Source organism: Hyaena hyaena, unplaced genomic scaffold (genome assembly GCF_003009895.1).
Source record: "Hyaena hyaena isolate Hyena2069 unplaced genomic scaffold, ASM300989v1 scaffold_1768, whole genome shotgun sequence".
NCBI lineage: Eukaryota > Metazoa > Chordata > Mammalia > Carnivora > Hyaenidae > Hyaena > Hyaena hyaena.
The window spans coordinates 134,810-161,886 of record NW_024082396.1 but is presented as its reverse complement, the minus strand read 5'-3'; the positions used below and the strand labels follow the sequence as shown (position 1 = coordinate 161,886).

The 27,077-nt window shown below is 39.9% G+C and overlaps 1 protein-coding gene and 1 long non-coding RNA gene across 3 annotated transcripts; one reads left to right on the top strand and one right to left on the bottom strand.

Moving 5' to 3' along the window:
- Positions 1 to 1,114: 1,114 nt before the first annotated feature.
- Positions 1,115 to 11,420, bottom strand: LOC120226566. Its single transcript, XR_005527054.1, has 3 exons — positions 11,371 to 11,420; positions 1,258 to 1,323; positions 1,115 to 1,172 (listed from the first exon to the last, which is right to left on the bottom strand). It is a non-coding gene; the product is annotated as an uncharacterized LOC120226566 (long non-coding RNA).
- LOC120226564 (zinc finger protein 665-like) lies at positions 10,769 to 26,664 on the top strand. 2 transcript variants are annotated; one of them, XM_039224732.1, is made up of 4 exons: positions 10,769 to 10,809; positions 11,345 to 11,429; positions 15,378 to 15,504; positions 23,150 to 26,664. In XM_039224732.1, exons 2-4 carry the CDS (start codon positions 11,415 to 11,417, stop codon positions 25,450 to 25,452), a joined length of 2,445 nt encoding a protein of 814 aa, XP_039080663.1. In that variant the 5' UTR covers positions 10,769 to 10,809; positions 11,345 to 11,414; the 3' UTR covers positions 25,453 to 26,664. The 2 variants fall into 2 exon arrangements, with proteins under 2 accessions (XP_039080663.1, XP_039080665.1); XM_039224734.1 differs by lacking the exon at positions 10,769 to 10,809 and adding an exon at positions 10,848 to 10,926.
- The last annotated feature ends 413 nt before the right edge of the window (positions 26,665 to 27,077 follow it).

Genomic DNA, 27,077 nt, shown 5'->3' with positions numbered 1-27,077 from the left:
ATCCCATAACTAGTTAATTTTGGAGAAAATTTATTATATCACATTGAAAGTTACATGCTCAATGAGTTCATAATCTCCAGATTGTTTCAGGAACTGTTGTTTAAATATTACATGGGTTTCAAACCCCCTCACTTCAAATATTAAGACACTTATATTACATTGTATTAATGTGATAATCACATAATACTTCATTTATAATTGCATTCCACTTACTCATTTTGCACTGAAGCCAAGTCTGTGTCGTTTATCACCCTCTTGCAATATGACTTTCAGGATTGTGATTAAACTGTCAAATGAATTAATAACTAAAAAGCTAACTGTTGTGAATATGTATATAATTTACATATTTATGATAAATTTAAGTAATTTTGTATTTCCTTTCTTGGCAAAGCAGAACCGGGACAACCTGGAGTCATGGCTTATGAGGAGGTAAGGACTTATAGTTGGAAAACATGAGGTGATTAGTATAGTGGTGTTCGTCAGCCACCAGCTGGGATTGTCAAAAATCACTGTACAATTGTGAAAGATGGAGGAGAGAATGCACAAAGACACAAAGGTGATGACGAGGATAAGGATGCTTTGGGTGGCTGTAGTCTCAGGGGATGATCTGGCAGAGAGATTGTTCCTATGAATGTATTGGACCCGCTGCTTGTGCCTGTGCAGAATTAAAACCATAGAGCCACTGGTCCAGATCACAATCCCCAAACAGAAGCCATCATGGAATAATAATGATGCTAAATGCAGTGGCTGTGCTATGTAGTCATGACCTCTAGAATAACAGGGGTCATAACTCTTTCTCTTTGTGACATTTTGGTGGCTCCACTTGGCTGTTATATACACAGGAATAATAATATTATGCATAATGTTCAGGATCCAACAGAGGAGGTTGGAGGTGCCCAGGTACTTGGAAGCTTTCGCTTTTAGCCCTCCCCACCAGGAATCCCTGGGACTGATGATGATCATTTGGAAGAGGCTCAAGAGGCAGATGGAGCCAATGGACACATTTCTGCCCACTCTGTGAACATAGAAAACAAATTTACATCCAGTATCATTGAGGAAGTCTTTCAGCCCCCAAGCTGTCATTACCTGGGGGATTCCTTTAGAGAGAATGACTAAGGAGTTGGCTACAGTCAGGTGCTTGAGGATCAAATCTGTGGACCTGAACCCCCATCCTGTTAGAGAAAGTAAGAGATAATGGTAAAGAAGATAAAAATTCCCCAGAAGTCCAACTATAGTTTGTAATAAGAAGATCATTACCATTGCCAAATCACTGGTGGCCATTCTGTAAAATCCCAAGGAGTGAAATTCTTCTGAGCCAGATTCCTGCATGGGAACAGGAGACATGAGGCACATGTCATGTAGGCTGGAATTCAGTGTTCTCCACTTAACTTAGTTTGTACTTAGAAATATTTACTTAATGTTTCTTATTACATGTTTTTAAGAGGTGAATACATCACCTTTGTTTTTTTATATATTTTTTAATGTTTTTATTTATTTCTGAGAGAGAGAGAGAGAGAGCGTGAGCAGGGGAGGGTCAGAGAGAGAGGGAGATACAGAATCTGAAGCAGGCTCCAGGCTCTGAGCTGTGAGCACAGAGCCTGACATGGGGCTCGAACCCACGAACTGTGAGATCATGACCTGAGCCGAAGTCAGTTGCTTAGCCGAGTGAGCCACCTACGTGTCCCTGAATACATCAGCTTTGAAGAGTTTTCACAAAACACAAGTCACTCCCATGAGGCCATACCTGTAATAAATTCTGTGCTCTTCATAACGCTATGAGACAGGCAGTAGCATTATTTCTATTGGAAAAATAAGGAGCGCTTGGACAGATAAAGTTTAATGATCTAAATGTAAGCCATATTATGGGCAAAGGGTGGACTTGACCTGGCGTGGCTGGTAAAAAGTGTATTAAATTTTTTTCAATGTTTATTTATTTATTATTATTTAAATATTTTAATTTATTTCTAGGAGAGAGAGAGAGAGAGACAGCGTGAGCAGGGGAGGGTCAGAGAGAGAGGGAGATACAGACTCTGAAATAGGCTCCAGGCTCTGAGCTGGCAGTCAGCACAGACCCTGACGCGGGGCTCGAACCTACGAACCGTGAGATCATGACCTAAGTGAAAGTCGGACTCTTAACCGACTAAGCCACCCAGGCGCCCCGAATGTTTATTTATTTTTGAAAAAGGAAGAGAGTGCAAACGAGGGACAGGTAGAAAGAGAGGGAGACACAGAATCTGAAATATGCTCCAGGCTTGAAGCTGTCAGCACAGAGCTGACGCGGGGCTCAAACTCATGAGCCATGAGATCATGACCTGAAACCAAGTCCGATGCTTAAGCAACTGAGCCACCCAGGTGCCCAAAGGCCGTGCATTTAAACAGTAAGCTATTCTGGGGCACCTGGGTGGCTGATTTCGTTGAGTGTCGGACTTCAGCTGAGTTTAGGACCTCCAGGTTTGGGAGTTCCAGCTCTGCGCTGTCGTCACTGCTGTCAGCACGAGCCTGCTTCTTATCCTCTGTCCCCCTCTCTCTGACCCACCCCTCTCCCAGACTCTCTTTCTCTCTCAAAAATAAACATTAAAAAAAAAAAAACCCACTAAACTATTCTAACATAACTACTTAGCTGTGTTCCTGAAGAATACAGATGAATATTTATTCATTTTCATAGCTTGTCTTCTTATTTTAGATTGATTCTACTTTGTTTTACCATTTTGTTGTGACAAGATTCCATTTATGTGTATAGGCTGTTACAAATTATAGATATAGATTTCATAATAAAATATTGATACATCAATTATAGTATAATTCTGTCAGGGAATGCATTATGACAAGTTATCTTTTTTTAATAAACTTTTTAATTAAATTTCTTAAAATTTACATCCAAGTTAGTTAGCATATAGTGCAACAATGATTTCAAGAGTAGATTCCTTAATGACCTTACCCATTTAGCCCATTCCCCCCTCCCACAACCCCTCCAGGAACCCTGTTTGTTCTCCATATTTAAGAGTCTCCCTCCCTGTTTTTATATTCTTTTTGCTTCCCTTCCCTTATGTTCATCTGTTCTGTGTCTTAAAGTCCTCTTATGAGTGAAGTCATATGCTTTTTGTCTTTCTGACTAATTTCACTTAGCATAATACCCTCTAGTTCCATCCACGTAGTTGCAAATGGCAAGATTTCATTCTTTTTATTGCCAAGTAATACTCCATTGTATATATGCACCACATCTTCTTTATCCATTCATCCATTGATGGACATTTGGGCTCTTTCCATATTTTGGCTATTGTTGGTAGAGTTGCTACAAACATTGGGGTGCATATGTCCCTTTGAAACAGCACAACTGTATCCCTTGGATAAATACCTAGTGCAATGACTGGCTCGTAGGGTAGTTCTATTTTTAATTTTTTGAGGAACCTCCATACTGTTTTCCAGAGTGGCTGCACCAGTTTGCATTCCCACCAGCAGTGTGAAAGAGAGCCTATTTCTCTACTTCCTCACCAGCCATCTGTTGTTGCCTGAGTTGTTGATTTTAGCCATTTTAACCAGGTGTGAGGTAGTAGCTTATTGTGGTTTTGATTTGTATTTCCCTGTTGATGAGTGATGTTGAGGATTGTTTCATGTGTCTGTTAGCCATCTGGATGTCTTCTTTGGAGAAGTGTCTGTTCATGTTGTTAGCCCATTTCTTCAGTGGATATGACAAATTATCTTTAAAGAAGGTACAATTGGCTCTATTCTGGGATGGCAACAGAAATACTAATGTGCTTTTATGCAGGGAGCAAAATGACACCTTTCACAGGAATCATTTAACATGATGTCAGTTCCTGAACTGTGGGACATGAACCAAAAGATGTGATAAAATCATGTAAGGTAGAAACTAAATATTAGCATTTTCAAATCAGAAGCTAATGTGTTTATTAAAATATGACTAAAGTAAAAAGTACTAACAGTAAGGCAAGATTTGTGAACTATTAAAATATACTCATTTCAAAACAGAATCTCAAGGGTGTGATGTATGTGTATTTTATAAGTTGAAACTATAGAGTTTATGATTCATATTAGATAACTCTTTTTTTTTTTTTTAATTTGAGAGAAAGAGTGTGTAAGCAGGGGAGGTGGGCATAGGAAGAGAATCTTAAGCAGGCTCAGTGCAGGGTGCTCACTGCACTCAATTCCACAACCCTGGGATCATGACCTGATCGGAAATCAAGAGTCAGACACTCAAACAACTGAGCCACCCAGGTGGCCTTGAGATTACTTTTAAATCAGAGAGTACATCAACAGATACATTGTGCCTAAAGCCACTATCTGAAACCAATTGTTATTCTATTACCATTACTTTTCTTGCTGCTTCTTAATAGGAAACAATCACTGTCTTTATTAAGCACTTAACATACTCAAAGAGTAGAAAGTAGAAAGCCTTTCTACTCTTGCATTTACCATTTGGAAGTACCCTTTCTGCACAAGGTTAGAGGATTTCTTTGGTTTCATCCCACTTTTTTTTTTTTTTTTAATTATTACAACACAGAAGTGTTACAGGCACCTCTGGATATCCTGAGAATTTAGTCTATGAATCCTGCTAGATAGCAGGAACAACAGATTGATTCTGGTAGTTGAGTCCTAAGCACTGGAAACCAGGTTTCCAAATCACTTGATTAAAATACCAATAGTCACTTTCAGTGAAGATTACAGTAAACACATCAGGAGCCATCAGAGATGGTGAAGGTCTACAACCCCTTCTCTCTTTACTAGTTCACTTCAAGCCTGAGAGTTATGCTTCCTTCCCATGTGGCTTTGGCTCTGGACCAGGTTGAAACACAGAAGAATCTTTTTTTCCCAAGATGATCGCTTACCCAGACCCCTGATACCATTCCTTGGTTGCAGACCCTACCTCTTAGACCAAAATAGAAAATACTCACCTGACTTCCTCTGGCTACCAGCATGGAGGTCAGAGTGACAATTGCAACAGCCAGCATATGGGACAGGGAGGCGATCAGACCACTAGATATATGTCTGGTTTTGTAACATCACCTCCCTGTGGAAATGCAACAATTTCTTCACCTGTAGCTGCAGGGAAAAAACATGCTTGGCAAACTAGGAATATTTGTGACAAATTCTTTTTCCCCTCAGTTGCTAATTACCAAAAAAGCAATTACAAGTTTGTAGGTATCATCTCCAAAGAGATCATTATAGAGTTTGGAAGAGGCTCTTCCTTTTATCCCTGGAGACAGACAGGGTATCAGATGGAAGGAGAAAGAAATTCTGACATGTGAGAAGCTGGCAGGGGAAGCTCATGTGTCTCACTGGATTCTCTGCTCTCCAGAAAAGTTTTTTTTCTCCCCCCTGCAAAGAGAGTTCTGTATTACTCTTCAGACCACTAAGCTACACCATCATTTAATTAATGGTAGAGCAGTGGAAACAGATGACATACCTGAGAAGGATTTTGAAAGTGACAGATGTCAAGGAAACACATGAAGACAATTTTCACTGGAAACCTCTGGACTAGAAACCCACAACCCAATGGCAATTGATTTGGAAGTCTAGGTGATTTGGAAATTTTATAGCAATATGAACTCTCTCCATATTCATGCTTCCCTATAACCTCCAATAGGGATATGAATTATAAATAGAACAAAATCCATTGAAAGACAGAAGTTTATGAACTCTTCACTAATAAAGCATGGCTTTACAGGCAGGATCAGATGATTTGTACAGATAATTCTTACAATTCCTTCAACTATGAGATAAGCCAATGTCACTTCCTCAATTCTAGAACACTGATTACCAGTCTCCTTCTCTTATTTATTTCTTTGCTCAATTTTCATAAGAAGACTTGTCTTCTTCCATAATTAATGAACAATGAGTTCTAATTAGTCCATTGCTTTTTCCTACAAACAAATGTCCACTATGATCCACATTCAGTATTTAATGCACCCCCAATTTTAGAGTCATGGATTAATACCATAATGGTGGTACACACACACACACACACACACACACACACACACACACACACACATACACTCTGATTTATACCCTTACATAAATATGTAAACACACATGTGCATGTACACCCACACAAATACAGTCACACATCCTCACATACTTAACCACGTACACACTTACATAGACTTTGCTTTATAAACTCAGACTCCTCCACAGTTCAACACATATGAACACACAGTTGCATTTGTACACCCTATGACACACAGCTACACAAAGTCACATTCACATCATCATCGTGTGTGTGTGTGTGTGTGTGTATCTGGATAAGATGTTCATATATGGGAAAATAGTTTCATCTCACCACTAGATGCTCCCAAAAAGGGCACTTTTCAACTTTGTTACTCTTTCCATCTCTCCAACCTGTAAAGAGGGTATCTATGAAGCACAACATTTCTTTTTTTTTTAATAGTTTATTGTCAAGTTGGTTTCCATATAACACCTAGTGCTCATCCCAACAAGGAAGCACAACATTTCAAATCTGCTGTGAGCACTGTCATTTCAGTTCAAGGCACATAGCTGCAAAGCAGTGATATCAGGGAGTGACCATGCACATGCGCATGTGAAGGGATGGGAAGGGGAGTTGGGGAGAGAGGGGTAAAGTGAGAGCAAGGGAAGGGGTATGCAGTAACAGTGCAGACAGCACAGGACATGGAAGGAATGATAGAGAGGAAAGAGGTTAAAAGACACAAGAAGGCTGAAGTTACAGTGTTGAAGGGCAGGATTCAAGAGCACAATGAGCAAAGTGTGCCAGAAAGTTCAGGAAACTGGAGATGTATGCTGGGTGGATGAGTGTTACAAATATGATGGAAATAAGTGAGTTAAAAGGGAACAGATCATGGGGAAAAAGGGGTTATGATTCCAATCCAGAGAAAGATCCCACTAAAAAGGAGAACTACAGACCAATTTCCCTGATGAACATGAATGAAAAATCCTCAACAAAATAATAGCCAACTGGATCCAACAATACATTAAGAGAATTATTCACGACGACCAAGTGGAATTTATACCTGGGATATAGGGCTAGTTCAATATTTGCAAAACAATCAATGTGATACATCACATCAATAAAAGAAAGGACAAGAACCATATGATGTTTTCAATAGATGCAGATAAAGCATTTGTAAACATGCTTTCTTGATAAAAATCCTCAAAAAAGTAGGGATAGAAGGATCATACCTCAAGATCATAAAAGCCATATATGAAAGTCCCACCACTAATATTTTCCTCAATGGGGAAAAACAGAGCTTTCCCTCTAAGGTCAGGAACATGACATGGATGTCCACTCTTGCCACTGTTATTCAACATAGTACTGGAAGTCCTAGCCTCAGAATCAGACAACACAAAGGAATAAAAGGCATCCAAATCAGCCAGAAGGAGGGCATGCTTTCACTCTTTGTAGATGACATGATACTATATATGGAAAACCCAAAAGATTCCCCCCCAAAACTGTTAGAACTGATCCATGAATTCAGCAAAGTCACAAGATACAAAATCAATGCACAGAAATCGGTTGCATTTTTATACACCAATAATGAAGCAACAGAAAGAGAAATCAAGGAATCAATCCTATTTATAATTGCACCAAAAACCATAAAATACGTAGGAGTAAACCTACCCAAAGAGGTGAAAAATCTATATACTGAAAACTATAGAAAGCTTATGAAAGGAATTGAAGACACACAAAAAAAGGGAAAATATTCTATGCTCATGATTGGCAGAATGAATATTGTTAAAATGTCAATACTACTCAAAGCAATCTACATATTCAGGGCAATCCCTATCAAAATAACACCAGCATTCTTCACAGAGCTAGAACAAACAATCCTAAAATTTGTATGGAGCCACAAAATACTCCGAATAGCCAAAGCAATCCTGAAAAAGAAAACCAAAGCTGGAAGCATCACTATCCCAGACTTCAAGATGTATTACAAAGCTGTAATGATCAAGACAGTATGATACAGGCAGAAAAACACTCAGATCAGTGGAACGGAATAGAGAACCTAGAAACGGACCCATAAACATATGGCCAACGAATCTTTGGCAAAGCAAGAAAGAATATCCAATGGGATAAAGACAGTCTCTTCAGCAAATTGTGTTGGGAAAACTGGACAGACACATGTAGAAGAATGAACCTGGATCACTTTCTTACACCACACACAAAAATAAACTTAAAATGGATGAAAGATCTAAACACAAGACAGGAAGCCATCAAAATCCTAGAGGAGAAAACAGACAAAACTTCTTTGACCTTGGCCGTAGCAACATCATACTCAATATGTGTCTGGAGGCACAAAAACAAAAATGGACTATTGGGACTCATCAAGATAAAAAGCTTCTGCACGGTGAAGGAAACAATCAGCAAAACTAAAAGGCAACCAATAGAATGGGAGAAGATACTTGCAAATGACATTTCAGATAAAAGGTTAGTATCCAAAATCTATAAAGAACTTATCAAACTCAACACCCCAAAAACAAATAATCCAGTGAAGAAATGGGCAGAAGCTATGAACAGACACTTCTCCAAAGAAGACATCCAGATGGCTAACAGACACATGAAACAATCCTCAACATCATCATCATCATCAGGGAAATACAAATCATTACTACAATGAGCTACCACCTCACACCTGTCAGAATGGCTAACATTAACAACTCAGGCAACAACAGATGGTATGTGGAGAAAGAGGATCTCTTTTGCACTGCTGGTGGGAATGCACACTGATGTAGCCACTCTGGAAAACAGTATGGAGTTTCCTCAAAAAATTAAAAATAGATCTACCCTACGAGCCAATCATTGCACTAGGTATTTATCCAAGGGATACAGTTGTGCTGTTTCAAAGGGACACACAATGTTTATAGCAGCTCTACCAACAATAATAATACCCACATGTGTGTGTGTATGTGAGGCGGATACATGTTTTGTATCCAAAAATGCTGAGTCCCTCAAACTAGAGTTAAATGCATAGTAGTTACACCTAGATAAAATTATTTTAGGTATGTCATTGGGTTTCCCATTGCCTTCCTAGGCTCAGGATGGGGCAGTTTTCCAGGGGAATCAGACCCACTGTAAGATGCCTACTGGTCATCAAAAGCCCATCGTTTTCTCCTATTCAGTTTAATAGCTTTCCATCCACAAAAACAAGCAGCAGTAAGTTCTGGCAGCAACTCAGGTGTTGCTGGGTGTTGCTAAAATTGTTCCTAAGAGAAAAGAGGCTACCGGCTGTGGATATTATGGCTGCATACTTGCACCCCCCTGCAGCACACCTCTGTAAAAATGGTTTCCTTTTTATTATGGAACACTTATAATATAGGCACTTCATCCCTTATTAGAATGTTTCTCCAACATGGTCCAAAACATTATCAGAATTTCATGTTTCAATATTATTTTATGTTCTTTAGCCCCAAAGGACATCTCAATTAACACCTAGTAGCAAGCTAGTAACTGTAACTCAGATGGTATGCTAACCCTGGCATCCAAAAATTTTCTGGTCCCACATCTTAGTGGTCGCCACTAGGTGGCACTCAAAGGTTTTTACCATTATTTACAATCCTCATTACTATGCGTCGCAGTCACTTCCAAAATCGTTTATTAAAGGATCACAGGGATCCATAGACACTGAGAGACACTACTTTTGCAAACTAGACATGGCATGTCTTTGTTAGGTCTTAATTTAATATAGCCTTCTTTGGGATAGTTTCATGGATAGGAGCAAGCAATATTCCTGGATGTAGAAAATGCATTCTCCAAAATCCAAATAGACCAGCAAAACACTTGGCTTCTTGTTTCGTTCTAGGTGTAGGTAGGGATACCAGTTTATTTTTAGTCACCTGTGGAACGTCATGGATGGTTTCTACCCAGAATTTCACCATTTGGGCAAGTCTCTAGATCTTTGCTGGATTTAACAACCAGTCTCTTTTGGCGCCATTAATGCATTTAGATCAATTTCACGTAGCTTATTTTTCAGTTTCTGATATTCTTATGATATCATCAATATAGCATATAATTACACTCAGGATCTATATCAAATCCGAATCTTTTCTAAGTTGTGACAGCAAACTGGTAAATTCAAGTAACTGTGGCAATAGAGTAAATGTAAACGAAGATCCTTCTTACTCGTTGTTAAGTCCTAGCTCTCGATGATACTTCTTAGTTCTTTCCTGAGATGTCATTCCAGTGTCCATCACTCGCAAGGCACATCTCCACCAGCTGGCACAAAGAGCTTTTCAATTTAGTGATTCTCTACTTGAGGAAAACATCTCAGCTTCTAATATAAGCGGCCATTATAACTACTCTGTTACCTTAAACATTAATTTAGAGGGGCGCCTGGGTGGCTTAGTCGGTTAAGCGTCCGACTTTCGCTTAGGTCATGATCTCGCGGTTCGTGGGTTCGAGCCCCGCGTCGGGCTCTGTGCTGACTGCCAGCTCGGAGCCTGGAGCCTGTTTCAGAGTCTCTGCCTCCCTCTCTCTCTGACCCTCCCCTGCTCACGCGGTCTCTCTCTCTGTCCTAGAAATAAATAGAACATTTTTTTACAAAAAGAAAAAACATTAATTTAGAACATGCAGGAGGCAGCTCTGCTCCAAAGAAGGACCAGCAGACCCATACACAGCCGGGAGCCGAGCCGGGCCAGTCTCGTCGAGGCTCCGCCCCCACACCGGCCCGCCCCCACCGCGCGCCTCCTGCCCAGTCCCAACCGCTCTCCGCCAGACGCGGCCCCGCCCAGGCCCCGCCCCCAAGACGGCGCTCCAGCCCGCGCACGCGCAGTTTCCTTCAGACCAGGAAGTGAGTCGGACTGAACGATAGACACGCTCAGGTGAGTGAAGTTCGGATATCCAGTATCAAACCCGTGTTTCGAGGCAGCACAGCCCCCTGTCCTCCACACCGGGTTTCTGTGGCAGTTACAACTACCGTCCTCGCCCTCCCGCTCACGGTGAGACCCGGCGTCGCCGTGAGACGCTCCGGTGCTCGGGCGTCCGGCTCCACTTCCAGCCCCTCGGTGCTGTGGAGACCGCGGCTTCGCGCGCTCCCTGGCCTGTTCTCCGTCCCCGATCTAGAAAGGGGTTGGGGGAGGGGAGGGGCCCAGGGCAGGGTGTGTGGCTTGGAGGGGAGCGTCCGTCCAGCCCAGGCCCCACTGCAGCAGCAGCATAGCGCGCGGGCCTCTCCACAGGCCGGGGAGTTCTGCAGAAAAGGGGCAGAGCCAGCTCACTTGCTCGGCTCTGCTCACCAGCCCCTCCGCGGGCGGCAGAGCAGTCTCTTCCCGTGTTGAGGTCCTCCCTGCGTGTGTGGTTGTGTCACAGGAAGGCGGTTTGTTCCTTCTAAGCATGAAACAGCCTCTTTTCCGCACTCAGGGCTCACTTCTCAAGACCGAGCTTACCGAGAGGGAAGCCCCGAGGAGCAGGAAAGAAAGCGGAGGGCGACATGACTCGTTCCCAGGTAACAGTCACGTTCTTGGTTGTTTCCTCTGTCTCTCTAACTGAAATTGGTAATCTTCTCTCAAGGGACCTGCCTAACAACGTTTGCTGGAACAGAACTTGCCTCGGTGCCCCTCATCGTCACCTAGATTCCATCCCTCCAGCTTGGCGCCCCGGAGACGTGGAACTTGTGAAGAGGCCCTGTTGGGGGGGCATCAGCTAGAGGGAAGGGTTTCATACTTAGGTTTGGATCGGAAGGTGGGAGTGTTCCTTTGGTGTCAGTGAGGTTGGCAAAGGGGATCGTTTCGGGGGTTGCACACGAATGTGCTGCAGCTCCTCGTAAAGCAGCATGAAGAACTGCGCATTTGGGTGCGGTATGAATGTGTGGGAACAGCTGGAAAAGAAGACCGAGGGGCACCCGGGTGGCTCAGTCGGTAGAGCATCCGACTTCGGCTCAGGTCATGATCTCGCACTGTGGGTTTGAGCCCCGCATCGGGCTCTGCTGACTGCTCAGAGTCTTGCGTCCGCGTCTGAGTCTGTGTCTCCCTCTCTCTCTCTGCCCCTCCCCCACTCACACTCTGTCTCTCTCAAAAACAAACATTAAAATTAAAAAGAAAAGGGGCGCCTGGGTGGCTTAGTCGGTTAAGCGTCCGACTTTCGCTCAGGTCATGATCTCGCGGTTCGTGGGTTCGAGCCCCGCGTCGGGCTCTGTGCTGACTGCCAGCTCAGAGCCTGGAGCCTATTTCAGAGTCTGTGTCTCCCTCTCTCTCTGACCCTCCCCTGCTCACGCTCTCTCTCTATCTCTCTCCTAGAAATAAATAAAAATATTTTTAAAAAGTTTTAAAAAAAATTAAATTAAATTAAATTAAATTAAATTAAATTAAAAAGAAAAAAAGGAAGAAGAAGAAGACTGAGGAGGGCAAACCTGTTGTCCCTGATTTTACGAGATGTTTGAAACCAACCACGTGAATTGGCCTATTTCTGGCTCTAAGAGAGTAATGATTTGGATTAGAATGGAAAGTTCTGAAACATAATGATAAAGGATGTTTTATTGTGTAATTTGTTTTAACAAGAAGTTCTTTAAAACCACTCACAGCATATCCATCCCGTGAAACCCTTATTCATGCACGGACGTTTGTGCCCAAGGTGTTTTAGGTAAAAAGGTTTCAGCCATTCCATTGGAGCAGAAAACTTGATCTTTGTCATCAGAGTGCCTGGAAGCAAATTCTGGTACCACCAATTATTACTGAACAACAATTTGTTTTAAACATCACATGCTCTGTACCTTGGTTTTGGGGTAAAACTCCACTGTGTTTCACCTTCTGGACTAAGAAGTAAAACCTCTACTTCCCCACCATGCCCTCCATTATGACTCACCGACTTTCTAATCACTTGTCAGTTCTGCGCAAGATTAAGTGCAAGTCTTATAAAAATGCATTTACCAGCATTAGTTGATTTTAGTTAAAATTCTTCAGTGAATGTTATATGGTGATATTTTATTCCAGACACAGATCTTGGAGTTGTTTTTCATGCTAGTAAACATAGAGATATCTCTTCTTTGAGATACTCATTACAGCATTCTCTGAATGAAGACGCCTGGATCCCACATGGTTCCTGATGAACACTGTGTGCAGTGGTGAATGGCAGAGGCCATAATATCCCTTATGTTAGCTTCCATTTCAATGGATATGCTTCTGCTTACTGACAATCACAATGTTTACTGGAATTTTCTTACTTAATAACACTTCCAATTTTTTATTCAGCATGACTTTTAACTATCCAATATCTTCAAAAATCTAATGCTTTCAAAAATTTTTCTATCATAATCTATAAATTGATATAGAATGTTAATATCTTAAAATCTTCAATCGTTGTTTTATTATTCAATAAACTCCACTTGGCTTATGTTTAAATGGACATTTAAATGGACAAAATTTTGGTATTTACGTATATATATTTAGTGGAAAAGAAAGTTTTCTATTTTTTAATAACTAGGTTAATATAAGAATAATGTTGACAAGAACCTTATTAAATTAATTTTACTTGTACTTAATGTACAATTTCTGAATGTTCATTTTACCAAAAATACTGCAATACAGATGAGTAAAAAAAAATGATAGATTCAAAAAATTCATCCCCGAAATCTGTCTGAGATGACTGCTTTTAATGAAAGTGTAAGTGTGTGTGCATGTATGCAAGCAGAAACCTATGGTGTGAGGGGTGCCTGGGTGTCTCAGTCGGATAGGCGTCCAACTTTGGTTCAGGTCATGATCTCATGGTTTGTGAGTTCAAGCCCCACATTGGGCTCTTTGCCGACAGCTCAGAGCCTGGAGCCTGCTTTGGATTGTGTTTCTATCTCTCTCTGCCCCTCCCCTGTTCGCACTCTGTCTCTCTCTCTCTCAAAAATAAATAAACAATAAAAAAAAGTTAAGAAAAAAAGAAACCTGTGGTGTGTATTAAAGACACATTGTCATGTAAATAACTTTTTTAAAATGTGTATTTATTTATTTTTGAGAGAGAGCATGAACAAGGAGGGGCAAAGAGAGGGAATCCCAAGCAGGTTTTGAGTTGCCAGTGCAGAGGCCTGACATGGGGCTTGAACCCATGAAACTGTGGTATCATGACCTGAGCTGAAATCAAGAGTCAGACACTTACCTGACTGAGCCAGTCAGGAGCTCCCATAAATAACTTTCATATTTATTTTAGCCTTTGAAAATTGTTCTTACATACTTTTCATGGCCTTAAAATTTTTTCTACACTAACTCCTTAGTGAATGAATAGTGGTAAGAATAGTAATGTACTATGTGTGTGCATATATAATGACATTATATGGTGGTCTATGTTTTTTTTAATATTTTTTTAATTTAATTTTTTTATTTCTGAGAGAGAGAGTGATACAGTGTGAGCAGGGAAGAGGGAGACACAGAATCTGAAGCAGGCTCCAGGCTCTGAGCTAGCTGTCAGCACAGAGCCCGACACGGGGCTTGAACCCATGAACCGTGAGATCATAACCTGAGCTGAAGTCAGACACTTAACTGACTGAGCCACCCAGGCGCCCCAAGGTGGTCCATGTTTTTAGCTTTGTTTTTTCATGCTTTCTCACTTAGAAAACCCGCTAGCAATGTACTTTCTTAAAAATGTTTATTTTTGAGAGAGAGAGAGTACATGTGGGCAGATGATGGGCAGAGACAGGGAGACAGAATATCTGAAGCAGGCTCTACGCTGTCAGAGCCCAATGTGGGGCTCCAGCCCACGAACTGTGAGATCGTGTCCTGAACTGAAGTTGGACGCTTAACAGATGAGCCACCTAAGCACCCCTCACTATAATTTTAATACTGCTTCTGTTACTTAACTGTGGATTCCGTAGGTTCACTTCTAAATTCCTAGCACCTGATGTCAGTGCCGGCTCTGCCATTTCTTAGCTGTTTGGCCCAAGGCAAGTTTCTTAGAGTCTCTGTGGCAGTTGTCTCCTCTATACGACGGGAACAGATATTTCTCTAATGTTATTGCACCAAATACTGCCTATTTGAGTAATGTTTAGCATATTGTAAATGTTCAAAAACTTTTTGTCTCTGTTGTTCTAATCATCATCACATTCTTGGATTGCAAACTTTCTTAAAAGTTTCTGAATTTTGTAATCTGTAAAGACACTACTCGTGGCATAGCTCATCAGAGAAGTCATTGGTGTGTAAAATGTACTTACTATCTAGCCCTTATGTATAGTCCTCCTTGTGACGAATTTTTTAGTTTGTGTATTTAGTTCACAAAATTGCAGAATGCACAGTGATTTTGTGGATTTATGTCCTCTCTTTGAGAAGTATAATAACACAAAATTAGGGCTATATGACTTGCTCAAAATTGTCTTCTACTGATGTGTCAAAATACTCACTACAGCCAAATCAGTCCTTACATCTCTCTCTTATGATTTGTGTGAAGATAAGAACCCTCCCCATGGTCTTTTTCATTGCAGGTGCTGTTGACCTTCAGGGATGTGGCTGTAGAATTCTCTCAGGAGGAGTGGGAGTGCCTGGACCCTGCTCAGAGGGCCTTGTACAGGGACGTGATGCTGGAGAACTACAGGAACCTGGTCTCCCTGGGTGAGGATAGTATCCGTCCAGATGTTGGGATCTGCCCTAGTGAGTTTCTTGGGAGCCTCTGCTCTGCTTAGCTGTGATCAGAGCTGTATTGACTCTGAAATGAAAACTTTATGAGGTGAACGTTTATCTGGACATTCATCTCCACCTTTCTTCAGATGATCTGCCCACTTCTCACTAGATTAGCATTGCTTCCACCACTTGAGTAATCACAAGACCTTGTAGCAAAATTTGAAAATATTGCGTTCCCTGGTTTTACTCCCATGCTTTTGATTCCGTAGTTCTCAGAAGAGAGCTAGATGTGTGTGTGTGTATATATATATATATATATATATATATATAATATAAGCAGAAGGAGGCAGTTAGTGGATGAAATCAGTGTAGACCCATCTGTAATGTCTTCCTGCCTCAGATGAAATAAGGGCTGGGATTATATTCTGAACTCCTCCCCCTGCCCCGGCACATAACTTTCCTTTCTTTTAAGCAGGAATCTCTCTGGCCTGAATATTATTTCCACATTTTGACACATTTGACACTGTGTCAAATGTGAACACTGGTAACAGCTGAGACGGTCAGAGACGAAGCTGCTTTGTCAAATATTGTCTGAGAAACCCTCCCCAAAGAGGAGAGGTTTGTAGGAAAAGAAAAACACTTGTGAGCACCTGAAGGAAATCTTCCCCATTACTCTGTCATGCGGTTGGAGTATCCTCCAAACCCCTGACGGTGTTCCAGCTGATGCAGAGACAAAGGCGGAGTCTTTATCATGACCTACAACACTCTATTATCTGGTGGCTGTGACCGTTTTGGTCCCTTGGCCTTGAGAGGGTTGAGGAGGGCTGTGTCACAGGGCCCTCTTTCCCAGTGGTCTCTCTTCCTGTACTTGATTGCATCCGATGCATCGGTTCCTCTGTAGCCCCGGCTCCAGGGCCTGTCCAGGTTTCGTCCTCAGTTCCTGTGTTTGGGAGACCTTTTTACAAGATAGCAAAACACTGGCTGCTCCCCCATTGCATTTGGCGTCCCAAGGCTTCATGGGACCGTCTCAAGTCCTCATAGCCATTTTGTCTGACCTGCTGTGGCCACACATCAAGAGTATAATCAGGCACTGGGGTTGGTGTGGGTCTTCTGAGATTGTTAGTCAGCAGTACAGTAAAGACAGTGGACAGAGAGAGCGTCTCTTTGAAACCCAGCCCCACATGGGGAGCATACCTGAGTCTTCTCAAAGGCCCTGTGAGATCTAACTCCATTCCTTTACTTCTGTTATCTTGCCTTGTCCTTCCAGCGCTCTGCCTAGGCTAGGGATGCAGATGGAACTGGGCTCTTCCAGATTTTGTATTTTCCTGAGTCTCTGCAGTTTTGTGAAACTTGCTAAACTTGCTTGTGAAACTTGCTTTCCTAGGGTCTGAAATAGCTTCTTTATCTGCTGTGATAACCCACTTTTCGATGATGGGCAACTTCTGGTGGACTTACCCATGGAGGGGGCTTAGTGGGTAACAAAATTTTTGAAGAACGCTTTGATTAACATACCACAGTGCTGTCCTGCTACTTACAGAAGTGCCCATTTATGCCACCGGGTGGATTGGTCAGCAAGTCCTAGGGATGCTGACATGGAAAGTGTCAGGGTAACCCGACTGATCAGTGATAATAGGTATCTTTCTGCTGTTGGTAGGGTGTCACCGTATCTCTCAAAGGCAGTGTGGTGATGATCACATATCTAATGATCATTCCCTTGAGCCAGCAATCAAAGGTGTAGGAACTTTTCCTAAGGAAAACATTGTCACAACTTGGCCAAACTGTGGTTCATGTCAAATTGTTTCCCCCCCTGCATGCACCATTGTTCACTCTCCTTTAAACAAATATGATTTTTTTTAAGTTTATTTATTTTGAGAGAGAAAGAGCATGAGCAGGGGAGAGGCAGAGAGAGAGAAAGAGAGAGAATCTCAAGCAACTTCTGCCAGGTAAGCACAGAGCCCAACATGGGACTCAGACTCATGAAACTATGAAATCATGACCTAAGGCATAATCAAGAGTCAGACACTTAACTGACTGAGCCATCTAGGCGTCCCTGATTGTGATACATCTTGAGGGAACTTCTGAAGTTAAATGATGTTTCCATTTTTAAAAAATTCTCGTGTAGTTAACATGTTACAGAACCTGGTCTGGATTACCCAACAAAAGAACCAAGCAGCACTCGGAGATCTTGGAAGGCAGGAGGTTTATTTTACACTGGTGGGCTCAGAGGAGATCATTCTCCAAGGGCTGAGCCCAGAGCATCAGCAGAGGGAATAATTTATAACCTGTTACTTCCACATTCCTCATTAATGCTGCGACAAGCAGGGAGGGAAGAAGAACCCGGAAGGGGGAGTCTTTGATCAGGGACAGGTGTTTTCTTATCAATCCTGTCGGCCATCTTACAACAGATTTTCCCTATCAAACGTACAATGTTATATTAGTTTTAGGTGTACAATATTATGCCTCCATTTTAAATTCAAATTTATTATGCTTAAACCACAGTAGTTTTCATTATATACATTTTTATGTACATATTAAAAATGAACTTTAGGGGCACCTGGGTGGCTCAGTCGGCTGAATGTCTAACTTTGGCTCAGGTCGTGATCTTGTAGTTTGTGAGTTCAAGCCTCACATCGGGCTCTGTACTGACAGCTCAGAGCCTGGAGCCTGCTTCAGATTCTGTCTCCCTCTCTCTCTGCCCCCTCACGCACTCATGCTCTCTCTCTCATAAATATTGAAAAAAACTGAACTTCAAAAATTTAATCATTGATTATGTATTTTTGATGACACTCAGAATTTTGTTTTATATCTGTGATTTGTGGGCTGCTGGATCAAGTAATGAATATTTTTAAATGTGTTTTACAAGATTTGCTTTGCTTCTCAGTGTCTGAGAGTTATGGTCAGCCGCAGTTTCCTCAAAACCTATTCAAACTCCTAATTTTGTGAAAAAATTATCCTAGTCCCCTTATTTCTCTTTCACGTGGTTTACCTATTAATAAAGTACCCTTTTCTCAAATTGATGGGATTTTAAAAAGTGGGACTATTGGATATCTTGTGAAAATATTTTTGTATCAGTCTATTGTGTTCATCCCAGAAACCATTAAATTGATTTGCTACAATTTGTTATACAGGATACATTGCTTTTTTATAGTATATTTAAGTTTTCTAAATACAACTCCTTGGGGGCACCTAGGTGGCTCAGTTGGTTAAGCATCAGACTCTTGATTTCGGCTCAAGTCATGATTGATTTAATAGTCGTGAGATTGAGCCCCACATCAGGCTTCACACCAGGCATGGAGCCTGCTTGGGATTCTCTCTCTCCCTCTCTCTGCACCTACCCCATTCGTGTTCATGCTCTCTCAAAATACATACATACGTACATACATAGATAAATACAACTTCTTGAATTTTATTTGAATTTTACTGACTTTTTACAAATGCTTGTTGCTTTTTTCTTTTTTAGTTTTTTAAATGTTTATCTATTTTTGAGAGACAGAGTACCAGTGGGGAGGGGCAGAGAGAGAGAGGGAGACACGGAATCTGAAGTAGGCTCCAGGCTCTGATCTGTCAGCACAGAGCCCAATGAAGGGCTCAAACCCATGAACCATGAGCTCACGACCTGAGCCGAAGTCGGTCTCCTAACCAACTGAGCCACCCAGGCACCCCCAAGTGCTTTATTCTAATAATAAATTTTCCTGTCTAGATTTATCATGTATATCTTGGTATACTAAACTAATATTTGAATGTCTCATTGTATCTTATTGGGAATTTAGCCAATCTCTTCCACTCCAGGTACATCCTCACCACTGTTGCTTATATAACTCCTGGGATTTTCCACCAAATTTTTCATGTTCCGGAAATTACATTTTTTGCTTAACACTTTAAGGCTGTTTTGATCTTCATCTTTTAAAATGGATTCCGTAAAAAGGGATTCCGTAAAAAGTTTGCCTGGTCCTTGTTGACTCACATTTCAGCACTCTACTGTCCTCTGGCTCCTGTCAACTGCTTACATTGCTGACCACCTCTCTGCACATCTACCTCCTGTGTGGCACTTCCAAAAGCAGTCACCTGTTACTAACATTGCCCTTCAGTAGAATCCATTCCCCACTGTGAGTCACTAAGTTATTTTCCTCTTGAGGTTGCCTAGGTTGTGATGATTATTAATGAAATCAGAATTTATTAATTTTGGCTAAGTACACATAATTTCCACTGATTCATAATAACCAAATATCCACCAATACATATAATAAGAGCGTCCGTTACCTGATGTCTCTTTATGCCAACAGTTGTATGAAGAGATCCAAATGTATGATTTCAGATAATTAGAGGAGGCTGCAAAAGAAGCATTCTTATTTTTATATAACAAACAAGGACACTTAGCCTCAAAAAGTCTAGCATGCCAAACCTAGTAAATTTCTGTTTGCAAAATATGTAATTAATAATTTGGTTGGTATGCTATCTATATCTATCTATCTATCTATTTTTTTTTAGCTAATCTACCCATATCTCCTGTAACTTCAGACCTTCACAAAAACCTGTTGCTAAGTTTGTTTCCTCCCTACAAACTCTTTGTCTTCCCTACCAGGGATTCATCATCTTGCACACGTCACCCTCCATTGCTGAATTCTTGACAGACTTTCTTTGCATCTGCTTGTGTACTTGGAGTGAATTCATCCATTCTCCCCTTGATGGCCATGTCCAGAATTTAGCTTTTATTTTTATAATGTTTATTTATTTATTTTGAGAGAGATCGAGCATGAGGGAGGGGCAGAGAGAGATGGGGAGAGAGAATCCCAAGCAGGCTCCATGTTGTCAGTGCAAAGTCCCACACAGGGCTCATTTCCATGAACTGTGAGATCATGACCTGATGCTAAACCAAGAGTCAGATGCTCAACTGACTGAGCCACCCAGGCGCCCTACAAATTTTGCTTTTGATACCTGTTAAGAACATTATCGTACATGCCTGATGTAATATGTATGTAGAATTCTTTTGAGTATATGCTTATAAACAGAAAGCCAAGGATATTCAATTTGATAAATTTTAAGGCAAATATTAGAATAGAAGGTAAACCTATATTCCTCCCACTGTATCAGATGACTGCCTTTCTAATCTCTTCCATTCTTCCCTGCCCCAACCCTGCCCCACACTCATAGTACATTTCCCAAAGATTAGGTCAATATTGTGCCACTTGCTAAATCAGTTCATGTAATTTTCTAAGATAAAGGTTTGTACTGTCCCAGCACAATTGTATTCACATAAATTCGCAAGCATAAGTCTGTTCTTGTACCTTTCCTTAGATCGTTCATTGATTTGGATGGGGCATACTGTTCCTTCCTTAGCATATTATTGTTGAGCCCCTGGACACCCAAGTCTCCTCAGAGAACCCTATTGTATAAAGATCTCCCACATTGTATAAAGATCCTTATTCTTCCAGAGGCCAGCTTGCTCAGGATAGCACGACACCTGGTCACTCTGTAAATCAACACATTTAAGGAGTGATGACTCAGATGCTGTTATCCAGGAGGGATGAGTCAGTAACCATATTAGTAACACAACTCAATTCCTGTAGTTTTCTTGAAGCATTTCTCTGCAGGTTGGTGGGATTTATTATGCCCTGTGCTCTGTGCTCACTTCCTGGAGTGGGCAGTGGTGTCTAATGCTCAAGAACATGTGCTCTGAGCTTTCAGGCCCAGGTTCAAGTTTTTGCTTTCACATTTACTTTCTATGAGAATTAGTACTGGATACATAAACACCATGGGCCCATTGTTTTTACCTGAAGTAGTGTGATGATTTACCTCAAGAATATTAAATATGTTAATTCTGTTAGAAGATTTTGATTTTTGTATAGCATATAGCAAGGAATGAAAATTTACCTTTGTTTACTAATATTCTTTAATCTTTTCTTATGTGATTGACCTTTGCCTACAGTATATTGTTTGTATTTATTTTGTAATTTGTTTTGTCTCAGTGTTGTCTCTGCCTTAGTGAATTTTCAAGGCACATACTCTAGTACATGTTTTTCATGACTGCAGAATTGCATAATTAACGGTTGCTTCTTAGTTAGGAAACAGCTGTATTGGTTGTTAGTTAACTGCAAGTATGAAATCATAATTCTGATTTCTGATCACCTTCCCAAATTCTTTGTCTTAAAATATGTATATACGTGAACCAACTATTTAAAAAGTCAGGGGTTCTTAATCTATGTTTCAATTCTCCTATTATGGTGGGGGTATAGCTCAGTGGTAGAACATCTCACTGCAATTCTCATATTATGTAGTCTTTCTGGAATAGGAGGCCTTTTCTTTGTTCTGATGGAAGAGAGAGGTCTTTAGAATGCCACAGATTAAAATGGTTTCTAATTGCATTTGCTTATTATTTATCTCCTAGATTTATTGTGGGTTTCTAAAATGTTAGATTCATTTTTATTATGATTTACAGATAATTTACAGATAATACAGATTCTAAAATGTTAGATTCATTTTTATTATGATTTACAGAAATTACAGATAATTTACAATATGTATTATATATTATGACTGTCATGCACCAGTGGTTAATGTCTGCACAAATATAGATAGTTTTATTATAGAAATTCAGAACAATATTTTGTTATTCTTAGAATTTTTTTTTTATCGAGTTTACCATATAAATGTAATGTGTGTGGCAAGGTCTGTAGTCAACATTCTGATCTTATAATTCATCAGAGAATTCATACAGGAGAGAAGCCAAATGTAATGACTGTGGCAAAGCCTTTACCCAATTTGCAAAACTTACTAGACATCATAGAATCCATACCAGAGAGAAACCATATAAGTGTAATATACGTGGCAAGGACTGTAGTCAAAATTCAAGTCTTGCATGGGGAGAGAGAAACATTACAAATGTAATGAATGTGGCAATGTATTTATTGCTATTTTAATTTTATAATTGTGAATTGCCATTTATTTATTAGAGAAGTTTGTTAAAATACTGTTTATCATTGGGGCACCTGGGTGGCTCAGTCAGTTAAGTGTCCAACTTCAGCTCAGGTTGTGATCTTGTGGTTTGTGAGTTCGAGCCCGGCGTAGGGCTCTGTACTGACAGCTCAGAGCCTGGAACCTGCTTTGGATTCTGTGTCTCCCTGTCTCTCTACCCCTCACCTGCTTGTGTTTTCTCTCTTTCAAAAATAAATAAGCATAAAAAATAAGATATTATTTATCATTATATTATTGAATCCTTTGCTTTACCCTTTATTGTTGTACCTAAATAGTTAGGTACCTTTACAGTGTATATGCATTAATATAATACTGCTTTTTTTTCAAATATGAGACACCCAAATGTCTACTGCCAAATGGTGAGGACTTTGAGGTGGCAACAGAAAGATACTACTTGTTTCAGGGCCTATGTAAGTACTCTGAGTGTTTTGATCATAGGGTGTTGGAAGTAGGCTTTCCTGAAAATAATTTTATCTATGTGTAATCACTCCTTCTTAATTGAGGAATCTGATTCCCCTTGTATTCCTAAATAGTTGCATACATTGGTTGAGAAGTTTTATAACTATTTAAGAATTAGTTTTGGCCTAATATTATGTTTTCAAGGTAAAATATTCCTTTTACAACTCTAGTTAATAGGAAACCTATGGTTCTTTATATCTTTCAGATACTTCTGTTAGAAGTGTGATTAAGGAATTATCAGCAAAAGAGGATATTAACAAAGAAGAATTATTCCAAACATTGATGTTGGAAAGACACAAAAAAAATGACATCAAAGATTTCGGTTTCAGAGAGGTCCAGCAAAATATGCATGAGTTTGAGAGTCAGTATGGATATAATGAAACAAATTACAAAGGAGTAACTGCAGCCCATAACCATAATTTCACTGGTAGAGGAGATCAACAGCATAACAGATCCTGGAATATTTTCCCTCTAAAGCAGGATGTTTCTGTAAGAAAAAGTACTTATCAATCTTACAAATATGAGAAGTCATATAAAAGATATTTGTTAAAACTAAAAAATAACATAATGTGTACAGGAAACAAATATATAAAATGTTTTGAAAATGGAATTGGATTAAGATTTCAGTCACATATGACTGACCTTCAGAAGTTTCAAACTAAAGAGAAAATTTATGCACGTTATCAAGTTGAGAGGTTGATCAACAGTAGTTCTGCTTCACCACTTGAAAGAATTCCTTCTGGCATCAACATTAGCATTTGTAGTAAATCCGGGAAACTTTTTATTCATCATCCATTACTTACATATCAAAAAACACATAGTAATGCAGAGCCTTACAAATGTAATTATTGTGGGAAGACTTTTAGAGGAAGCTCAAACCTCACCAATCATCAGAGAATTCATTCTGGGCAGAAACCTTACAAATGTAATGAGTGTGACAAATCCTTTAACCGCATCTCACACCTCACTAGACACCAGAGGATCCATACCGGAGAGAAACCATATAAATGTGATGTGTGTGGCAAGGTCTGTAGTCAACATTCAAATCTTATAATTCATCAGAGAGTTCACACAGGAGAGAAGCCTTACAAATGTAATGAGTGTGGCAAAGCCTTTACCCAATTTGCAAAACTTACTAGACATCAGAGAATCCATACCAGAGAGAAACCATACAAGTGTAATATATGTGGCAAGGGCTGTAGTCAAAATTCAAATCTTGCACGGCATCAGAAAATTCATACGGGAGAGAAACCTTACAAATGTAATGAGTGTGGCAAGGCCTTTTCTGAGTATTCAAGCCTTACTCGACATAAACGAATCCATTCTGGAGAGAAACCTTATAAATGTAATGAATGTGGAAAGACTTTTAGAGGAAGCTCAAATCTCACCAATCATCAGAGAATTCATTCTGGGCAGAGACCTTACAAATGTAATGAGTGTGACAAATCCTTTAACCGCATCTCACATCTCATTAGACACCAGAGGATCCATACCGGAGAGAAACCATATAAATGTGATGTGTGTGGCAAGGTCTGTAGTCAGTATTCAAATCTTGTAATTCATCAGAGAGTTCATACAGGAGAGAAGCCTTACAAATGTAATGAGTGTGGCAAAGCCTTTATGGAGCGTTCAAGCCTTACCCAACATGAGAGAATCCATAGTGGGGAAAAGCCTTACAAATGTGAAGAATGTGACAAAGCCTTTACCCAATTTGCAAAACTTACTAGACATCAGAGAATCCATACCAGAGAGAAACCATACAAGTGTAATATATGTGGCAAGGGCTGTAGTCAAAATTCAAATCTTGCACGGCATCAGAAAATTCATACGGGAGAGAAACCTTACAAATGTAATGAGTGTGGCAAGGCCTTTTCTGAGTATTCAAGCCTTACTCGACATAAACGAATCCATTCTGGAGAGAAACCTTATAAATGTAATGAGTGTGGAAAGACTTTTAGAGGAAGCTCAAATCTCACCAATCATCAGAGAATTCATTCTGGGCAGAGACCTTACAAATGTAATGAGTGTGACAAATCCTTTAACCGCATCTCACATCTCATTAGACACCAGAGGATCCATACCGGAGAGAAACCATATAAATGTGATGTGTGTGGCAAGGTCTGTAGTCAATATTCAAATCTTATAATTCATCAGAGAGTTCATACAGGAGAGAAGCCTTACAAATGTAATGAGTGTGGCAAAGCCTTTATGGAGCGTTCAAGCCTTACGCAACATGAGAGAATCCATAGTGGGGAAAAGCCTTACAAATGTAAAGAATGTGACAAAGCCTTTAACCAGTCTTCTAACCTTGTCATACATCAGATAATTCATACTGGAGAGAAGCCTTACAAATGTAATGAGTGTGACAAAGCCTTTAACGTGTGTTCAAGTCTTGTCCGACATCAAAGAATCCATACTGGAGAGAAGCCTTACAAATGTAATGAATGTGGCAAGGCCTTTACCCAATTTGCAAACCTTACTAGACATCAGAAGATGCATACTGAATAGAAACATTGTAAATCCAACATATGTAGAAATGCTATTATCCAAAGATCTAGCAGTGGGGATCATCAGAGAAATTTGTAGTGAAGAGAAACCTCACAAATGTAATGTGTATGGTAAAACCTTTAATGTGTGTTCATGACTTAATATCAAAGAATCCATACTGAATAGAAACCATATTAAAGGCATATATTTGCAGGGTTCCCATTTAATTAGACACCAGAATATGCATCTTTGAAAGAAACCACAAAAATGTAATGGACATGGCAAGGCTTTTATCCAAAGATCAAGCATATGTAATGTCTTGTACTAGAGAAACCACATAAATATAATGAATATGTTAAACTTCTATCAGATATTCAACTGTTTACTAAGGTTTCTTCAACTGTAAACTAAGGTTTAAAACATACAAATGTATTAAAGATGGCAAGTCCTTTAGACAATGGTCTGACCTCAAGATTCATCAAAGAATTGATATTGTAGAAAAACCTTAAAAATGGAATGATGTGATTGATAAATTGTTTAAAAATTTCTCACAATCGGCTATACATCAGATAATTCATAGTAGAGAAAACAATCTCTAAGTTCTTCTGAAAGATTATTCAATTAAATTCTAAATGTTAATAGTGATTAGTTAAAAATCAAAATAGTAATACCTATAGTGACTAAGTTACAAGGCTATCTATGAAAAAGCCAAGTTACTGTTGATGATTTTCATCCTGAGCTTTGAAATCTGTTCATGTTATACCTTCATTGCAATCCTTTCATTTCACCATGAAAATCTCTTGGAAGGGTTGAATAAGATAAAAGGGCAAACTTCATTAGGTGACATTCATCCGTGTCCAGAGTTTCCTGCAAGAACAAGAACAGTGAATTTATAATACAATACAATATAAATTTGAATGACAGCGTGGGTGGCATATAGTGGATGTAAAACTACGATCTAAGTCATCAAGATTAATGTGTTAAGGACTGTCTTATCCAGATTTGTTGGTATGAGGCTTTTATAGCGGAACTGAGGAGAGGGTACTGAATGTGGCTTAAACTTTCCACCAGTGCCATAGAAAGAGTACATAGGCTATCTAATCAGCTTACCTAATTGGTAGAATGGTAGGACGGATGGGTGATTTGAAGCTGTTAATAGTCAAATAATGAAAAATGAAGTCAGAATGGGGCACCTGGGTGGCTCAGTCGATTAAGTGTTGGACTCTTGATCTTGGCTCAGGTCATGGTCAGTTTCTGAGTTCGAGCCCCACATCAGATCTGTGCTAACAGTGTAGAGCCTGCCTGGGATTCTGTCTCTTCCTTTCTCTGCCCCTCCCTCCCTCTCTCTCTCAAGTTAAATGAACAAACAAAAAATAAATTCAACACTGAATGTTTACTCAAAGTTTCTCACTTCTTGGTTGGGAAAGCTGACAATTTTCCTTGTGCTAATAACTGCATGTCCTTTCTTGCTCACATGTAGGATTATTTATACAATATGTTTTTGAAAGTGTGAAATATTGTTTAGATATATTGCCTGTGACATTTTTATGGTAATTTCATGAAAATGTGTAGGAAGTTTTATCAGACAATAGATATGATTTAAGGATTTTAGTAGGAAAGGAATTTTTCAAAGGCTATCAAAATCC

Excerpts from the sequence above, each read along its gene's own strand:
- LOC120226564 (XM_039224732.1), top strand. Across the intron at positions 15,505-23,149 it reads CAGGAACCTGGTCTCCCTGG|ATACTTCTGTTAGAAGTGTG; the intron begins GTGAGGATAGTA and ends TATATCTTTCAG.